The 7958-nt window shown below is 51.7% G+C and overlaps 1 protein-coding gene across 3 annotated transcripts in view; it reads left to right on the top strand.

Annotated features, from left to right (window-relative positions):
• Positions 1-1367: 1367 nt before the first annotated feature.
• The window catches only part of Lmo4 (LIM domain only 4), a 16549-nt gene continuing 9958 nt past the window's right edge, over positions 1368-7958 (top strand). The window contains exons 1-2 of one of the 3 annotated variants that reach the window (XM_059266370.1): positions 1368-1731; positions 4500-4738. In XM_059266370.1, coding sequence (XP_059122353.1) covers positions 4503-4738 — 236 coding nt within the window. In that variant the 5' untranslated portion in view covers positions 1368-1731; positions 4500-4502. Of the gene's footprint in view, positions 1732-4180; positions 4306-4499; positions 4739-7958 lie in introns of those variants that run through there. The other 2 variants (XM_059266372.1, XM_059266371.1) reach the window with 2 other exon arrangements.

The raw sequence follows: 7958 nt of genomic DNA, 5'->3' as shown, positions 1-7958 counted from the left end.
ACAAGGCTGGTTGTAGTTAATGATACTTAGCAGAAGGGCTTTGCACTTCCATGATAACTTCCAGAAAAAAAATCTCTCTGGAACTTACGATTAATAATCAATCCTAATATTAACCTCAGATCAGAGACTTATTAAACCTATTTGGCAGAATAAAGTCGAATAACTAGAGAGTCAAGGATCTAGGCTGAGCTCTGGCCCTGGGAAAAGGCTCTGGAGCTAGCACTCCTCAGATCTTGGTATGTAAGAAATGACTAGTCTTCCTTTCTCAGGGCTGTGAGCTAGCAGGTCTGGCAAAGGCTTGCATCGCTTTGGGGGCTACGAGAGAGCGAGCATATCATCCCCCAGACTGAGGGAGAACGATGAGCAAAGGCTTTTCTATAAAGTTTTCTTCATCTCTGAAAACCAAGTATGTGATCTGTGTCCACCAGCAACTGACAAGCATCTAGGAATTGCCTGCTCCATCCAGTTTACACGGGTTAATGAGAGCAAGATGGGGTTAAGCAGGCAGTGCTTAGGTAGAAACTACTTCCCACTTTCCCCAAGGTTTTGAAATCTGCAATCCCGTGAATTAAACAAAACACCCGCTTTTGCGCCTGTGTGAAGTCCACCTCCCTCCAGCAGAAGGAATCCTCTACCCTAACAGGAAGAGACCCATTTCTGGGAAAGTAAGTTTCCGAGGGTCTGCTCTCTGGGCCAGGGAAGGCGATCCCCGAGGCCCTTCGGGGGCGGCTCCATGCGTCCCCACGCGCCGGACAGGCAGGTGTGGTCCCGAGCCTGGGCACGCGCTCCCTGGCCGCGTCCCCCGCGTCACCGAGGTCCCTTCTCGTCCCCCCCGACCCCGGCCCCCCGCCTTCCCGGGCCCGGCCCGCTCAGCCGCTCGCCTCGCTCCCCGCCCCCCCGAGTCTCGTTTCAGTCACCCTTTGTCCTTCCCCGGATTGGCAGGTTTTATTATTCCGCCTGAACAATCCGGCCGCCCAGTGGCTGAGGGTCGCTGACGTCGGCGGCAGAGCCGGGGAGTAGTTGGGATTCTGCTCTGTCAGTAACACATGTGTAAGCGCCGCCGAAGGAGCGAGCGAGCCGGTTAGAGGCCCGCGCCGCCGCCTCCGAGCCGGGCAGCAGCAGCGGGGCAGCCGATCGGTCCAGCGCTCCCGGCTAGCCCGCAGCTCTCCACTCCGTGCGCCCTCGCGCGGGCCGCGGGGCCGAGCTTGCACCGCCGCTCCCGGGCCGCAGGTCGCGGGAGGGGGGAGCTCGGCCGAGCCGCCGGCGGCCCCGAGCGGGCGGGCGGGAGGAAGGCGGCGGCGGAGGAGGAGGAGCGCGGGCGCGGCGGGGGCGGGAGCGCGTACAAAGTGAAGCCACATTGCCAAACTTGCAGCCGCGATTGCAGCAGTGGCTGCCGCTGCGCCGCACGGGCCGGGCCGAGGGCGCCTGCAGCTGCTCGCGCGCAGCCGGGGGCTGAGGACCAGGACCCGCGGGCTGAGACTTGACACTTCTGCGCCGGGCCGCCTTCCACTTAGCGTGGGGCTCCCTCTACCCGCCCCAGAGCCACGCGATTAAAAAAAAAAAAAAAATCAGCCCTTAGCCCCCTCCTCCCCTTTCCTGCTTCTGCGAGAACTCCCTCCCTCCTTCCAGCTCCGCCGGCCCCGGCGCCCCTGCCCTGGAAGCCGAGCGGCTCCGCTCGCATTTCGCCGCCGCCGCCGCCTCTCGCAGTATTGCAATATAGGGGAGAAGCAGGTAAGGGGGTGGCTGGGGGCACCGCGGCCGGGGAGGGGGCGAGGGGGGGGGGAGCTGATCGGGGCCGGGGCTGTTTTCTTTGGCTTCCTTCCCTTGACCGTCCCAAATTGCAAGTAAACAATACGTCGCCTTAGATAATGCGTGAGTCTGAAACTACCGGAGGCCGGCCTGCGAGCTAGCACGGAGGGCAGCCCCGGGCCGCCAGCTTTGTAGCGGTTCCTTGCTTACAAAAGGGTTCTTCTTGGAGACCGGGCTGGTGGGGACCCTGGAGAGAGGGCTGGGGGCAGTTTCAGTTCCTAAAGGAAAGGCAGGGTCTGCTTAGATGAGAAGTGGTGTGTGCGTGGGTGGGGGCGATAGTCGTGAACACCCCCCCCCCCCAACACTATTTGAAACAGGGACCTAAAAGCTCTAAGTGACCAGGATCCGGCATTGCCGGTTCTTTTTAAAAGAATTCCTCTTGGCTTATAAGTCTTTTGTTCCAATCCAGGAGAAATCCGGTGAATCACCTAATTAAAATCAAGACATGAATTAAGCATCCATTTTTGTACTACAAATGGCCAGCGCTACGTTTGTCCCTCCCTTGGTCTCCATTAAAAAACACCAGAGACGTTGTTAAAGGGGGGCAGATTTTGCCTCTAGCTGCCAGCTCTGCTTTCTATTTCACTGACTATCCCAGGACCTAAATTGCTTGGCTATGTAATTACTAGAGTATAAGCCTATTTAACTTAAAAGCTTTCTTTCTTTTTTTTTTTTTTCCAACTCTAAATGAAACTTGATGAGGGCCCGTCCTTAGTTATCAGGGGAGTCAGTTTCTGGTCAGTCCTCTTGATTCATCTCTTTTAGATTTAATCAGCATTAAGGTATTGCTTGTCCTTAAGAGCTTTAGCTAATGGGGTTACTGGATGCTTTTCTCAGTGTAATGTTTCCTTTTCAAAAAAAATACATATATATTTACCTCTCACTAAAGATGGGGGCGGGGAGCAGCTTGGAATCTCCTCCCTCCCCCTCCCCTTTTAAAAAGGAATTCGGAGCGATTAAAACGTTGAGGGGGAACAGTTTAAAGACCTAGGGCAGGAAATGCAGATTCATTTGGGTTAGGGCTGAAATTGTAACAAAAAGCAATTCCTCGAGTAAATGCATCAGATAAATCAATTTACATAAAGGTATGATGCATTCGGATAAATGCAATGCTAATGGGTTTTAGAGCGGTCCTGTTTCCAGAGTCTCAGGGTTTTGTTACAGCTTAATTGGTGCAGTTCTTATTCTGGTTTATTGTGCGGTCACTGGACACACGTTCCGGGACTCTTTCGGAGGAAATGTGTTTAAAATCGGCCTATTTAAGGAACCGGAGTCCTTCTTTCGTTCGCTCTCCCCTGTTCTTTGCAGCAGTTAACTTGGGCTGGAGACAGACAAAGTTCGCCTTCTCCCTTCTGAGGTATCAGCTGAATGTCTTGAGCAGATAGCTGGGAGCCTGGGGGAGCTCACACTCTCGCCTTACAGAGGACAAAGACAAAACAAGCTGCTTAATTGGCAGTAAATAACTTGATCTTTTTATAGAATAAGTGACTGGAGAAACACTAGGACTTTATTGGACTCCGGATTGGAGGCAACAAATTAATCGGTTTAAGCTAAGCTTTATAAATTGATTCCTATATTATACCCCAGTTGCTTCTCTTGTGGCATTCATTAGAAAGTGTGTGTATGGGGGGGGGGGGAGTTAAAAGCAGTTTGGGGTGACAGCAGGACTGACTTGAATTTAACTTGTGTGTCCCTCAATAGTGCCTCCTCGCACATTATCTACCCCCCCCCCTTTGGAGGAACAAAGCTCTAGCATTTAAATTGCTGATCAAGGGCAGATTAGCGAGACCAAAGTGGAGAGTGTTTGTATAGGAAGTTAACAGGCATCCTAAAGTTCAATGATCTATTATCCTTGCCTGTGTCCTGAAAACACTCATTGATCTTCAAAAATGAAATGAGATTTGGAACAATAATGGGAGATGGCGGTCACCACAATGGCATGTGAAAGGTGCTGTTTAAAATACGAAAAACCAGTTTCGCAACTTTACACCCGTACCCCCCTCCCCTCTCGCCACCTTGCCTCCCCTCCCACCACCTCCATCTCCCCTTCGGCTTTTCCCTCCCTCTCCCCCCCCCGCATCCCCCCCCCCCCCCCCCCGCTCCCCGCCTTGCCCAAAACCCCGAACTATTTGCAACTTATGAACTGCAGCCTCACTTCCCCCGGCAGAGCTCGGGAGGGAACGTGGCTGCGGCGGGGCGGCCACCTCCAGCGGCCCGCGGCTGGCTCGCGGGGCTCGGCGGGGGCCGGGGAGGGGCCGGGCGCGGCGGTGGGTGGGTTTGACCCTCATTTGCTGGAGGCGGGCGGCGGCGGGAGGGGCGGGAGGAGGCGGGCGCTGGGGGGGGGGGGGGAGAAGGAGGAGGCGCCGCGAGGGGTGGAGCGCGCCACCGAGCCTGGCTCTCGGAGTTTTGACAGTCCCCGAGCTGAAATTGTCAGCGGCGGCGAGCGCTTTGGAAAGTTGAGAGCAGCTCGTGGCCCCAGAACAAAGCTTGAGAAAAGTAAACAGGCGGCTGCTGCCGGCGAGCCTCCCTCCTTCCCTTCTCCCCGATCGGCCTCCTTCCCGCCCTGGCCCTGCTGCTGCTTCTCTTGCAGCCACTCTGGGGGAGGGAGGAGGGGAGCGCGCTGGCTTCAGGCGCCCCGCGATCGACTTCTAACTTTTGCATCGCCCGTTTTTGTCTTTCTCTCTCCCTAGACCATGGTGAATCCGGGCAGCAGCTCGCAGCCGCCCCCGGTGACGGCCGGCTCCCTCTCTTGGAAGCGCTGCGCAGGCTGCGGGGGCAAGATTGCGGACCGCTTTCTGCTCTATGCCATGGACAGCTACTGGCACAGCCGCTGCCTCAAGTGCTCCTGCTGCCAGGCGCAGCTGGGCGACATCGGCACGTCCTGTTACACCAAGAGCGGCATGATCCTCTGCAGAAATGACTACATTAGGTAAGTCCGCTGCCTTTCTGCCAGATGGGCGAGCCCAGCAGGAGCAAGGCCAGGGGTTACCAGGGGTTTAAGGATGGAGCGGACATCTATGGGGATCCATAACAGACTTCACTTCAAAAGAGAGAGAGAGAGAAAAACCCTCTAGTTGGAGGCATTAAGGGACTCAAGAAAGCTTGTGTTAATTTTACAGTATTTGATAACAAATTAAGGCTAAAAACTCTGATCTGGTGGTATTTGGGCGGTTAAGTGTCCAAGGTTGAGCACCCTCTGGAATAAATTCTAAGTGTAGCCTCAGCTTGGTCTTCAGGTTAAAAGTAAGCATGTCTAAAAATGTGGGCTTTCAGGTGCTTTCTCAGAGCTAAGCGGGGACTCACACTCGGAGACAAAAGGTTTATTTAAAAATAAAAGTGCAGTTAGTGAGAAATGATTCGTCTCTAGTGATGGCTAATTATGATATTTACATAAGCACTTCTCAACTTTTTTGAGCGGAATGCTGTGACTCATTCTTTGTGCTCCTTATGAAAAACACTGATTACCCATCAGTTTAAAGATTTGTAATTCTTTTTATAGTAAATAATAATAATAATAACAACAACAATAAAATAAAACCCAGATCTAGTGGTAGTGTTTTTCTTCATAGGCTCACTGGAAAGATTTAGTATGCTCACGGTTGGTGTGTGGCTTTTGGTGGAGAATCTGGCTTTTTTTGTTTTTTATTTTTTTCATTTGAAGAATGTTGGGGTTTGTTTTTTGTTGTTGCCATTTGTAACACTGCCCTTGATCCCCAAAAGAGACGATAGGATTATGCTAATCTTGCATTTTAAAGCAATGTATAGGAATAGTCATACCAGCGTAAGCGTCTTTTCCAACAGGCTTCGGGGCAGCTAATGGAAAGAATTCAGGAGGTCAGGTGCCTATAGGATCTTTTCAGGTGAACTCAAGCTACTTAAACTCATTAATTTGAAAGGAGGCATTTGAAGGATTACACATTTAATTTGAGTAAATGGTTTGATAGACTGATGCACATGAATGCTTCTAGGAGGTGTTCTGTTTCAACATCCAGTAATTAAAACACACACACACACACACACACACACACACACACACACACACACACAGAGGCACATCAATGGTAGAGAAACGCACACTTAAAAGAATTTCCTATTTGTTTCTATTCTAAACCTTTGTCCTTATAGTGTTACAGCCATCAGTAGAAAATTCAGTTTAGTCTTCATTTTGGGTAAACAGTGGATGAGATATTTTATTCAGAGTTCAGTTCCACTGTGGTTATCATCATCTGTGGCTGATGCAGCGCAAGGTCTCAGTGCAGTTTGGAGCTGAGTATGAGTGTTTGCCTTGATATCACTAGAGTAAAATGATGGAGTAAAATGACGTTTGGTTATTCGGATAATGCAGCCTATATCCACTCTACAAGCATCCTCAAGCAGTCAAGTGAAAGAAATATGGGAGGGGGAGCTTTTATTTTTAAATTAATAGGGCTGCATTAATTTCACTAAGTGTTCTTTTAGAAGTAAATGCTGGAAAATCAGCAGGAGCTTGGGTGTAATGCTTTCTGGTTCTCCTTCCAAGCAATGCCATGAGCTTTGACAGTATTATAATTAAGTGGAGACAAAAGTGTGGTAAGGAAGGATGGTGGTTTGAAGTGGAAAAATTGACAGTGCAGTCAGGATTTGGTGAATGGTGCAGTTTCATCTCTTCAAGTGTCTTTTGGGGGGGCGGGAGGGGGGGAGGCGACTATCTTTGCTTCTGATTACCACTAATTAAACAGGAGATGGGTCTACTTGGATTCCCAAGGGGCAAGTTTAGGCAAGTGGCTTCCTGGGAATGAAGTCCATTCCTTTCCTTATTCTTGGGGCCAAATGATGAATGCCCTTTTGGTGTTTTCTTGGGGTCTAGTGGAGGATGTGCACACAGCTCTAAACCTGAAATTATCGTGGAGACTTGCTTCTTTTTGCCTCTGAACTTGTGGACTGGAATTTGGCTTGCTCGAGAACTAGATGCTACCCTAAGAAACTTTTGTCTGCCCAGAAGAGACCAATTCTAGTTCAGTGCCAAATGTATCATGGACAGCCTCACACTTTGCTCAGGGCACCGCAAGCCCAGCTTCCTATCCAGCCCCATAGAGATGCCTGAAGATACTTTTCTCGCTGTCCTTTAAGGAACCCAAACGGTGGGAAAATGAAGAATGTGCTGGCATTCTGTTCCATCCCAGATATCCCCTCTCCCAAACGCCCCCAAATCCACTTGTTGGGGGAGCTTTCAGTTCTTCAGAGACCAAGGACTACGGAAGAGTGGAAAGAGTGGCGTGGTCCCTCTGCGGGTGAAGAAGACCCCTTTGCCTGTCTGAGACCACAGGGCCATTTATTAAGGGGCTTTTACATAGTCTGAGGTTTTTTTTTTGTTTTGTTTTGTTTTTTGTTTTGTTGTTGCTTTTTAAACCACCAAGATCTAGCTAAAAAGCTGCGGGGAGCTGGGCGAGGCCAATGGGGAGTAGGGGGTAGGAAGGAGAGGGAGGTGTCCCCCCCTCCCCCAGTCACTCCCCCATTCCGTGGCCAAGTGTCGATTGAGCAGAGCTGGGCTTCTGCCTCCTCTCCTTCAAGATTTCAGATAAAGCAGCGGCCTTGCTGCAGCGAATCTGCACAATTAAAAGCTTTAATTAGTGGCTCCTCCATTTTCTTAGTTCTGATGGGCTTTATCTAATGAGATCTGGTCTCTGGCTTAGATCTACTCCGAATGACGTGTCCGCAATGAATGAGAGCTTCGTCGCAAACAAAACATTTAATTAACAAAATTGGCCTCTAAGAGAGGGAGGGAAAGGCTGGAAGCGGGGTGTAGAGAGGAGGGGGAGGGTGGATCTTAAAGAGACCCACGTCTGCCTGACCCCTCCACCTTTCAAAAGTCGGGGAACCTTACAGCTGCCCCCTCCCTTCCGCAGCCTCCGACCCCTCAGCTCCACCCCAGCGCCGTGGAGTAGCTTTGCAAACTCCCGTTCTCCCACCCCCGCCCCCCCTCGGTCCGATATGCTTTCCTCCACCCCCACTTCGGGCCGGGTGACTGGCGCGGAAAGTGCGGCCAGAGGAGGAAGTTCGGACGCCGTCGGGTCGGGTGGGGCTCCGGTCGGAGCAGGCGAGTGGGTGGGTGGCGGACCGGGTCCACGGTGCGGGGCCGCGAGGGGGCGAGCGCAGGGCAGGAGCCGGCG

This window comes from Peromyscus eremicus, chromosome 6 (genome assembly GCF_949786415.1).
Source record: "Peromyscus eremicus chromosome 6, PerEre_H2_v1, whole genome shotgun sequence".
NCBI lineage: Eukaryota > Metazoa > Chordata > Mammalia > Rodentia > Cricetidae > Peromyscus > Peromyscus eremicus.
Note: the sequence above shows the minus strand (reverse complement) of the source record. Positions and strands in the feature narration are given on the sequence as shown.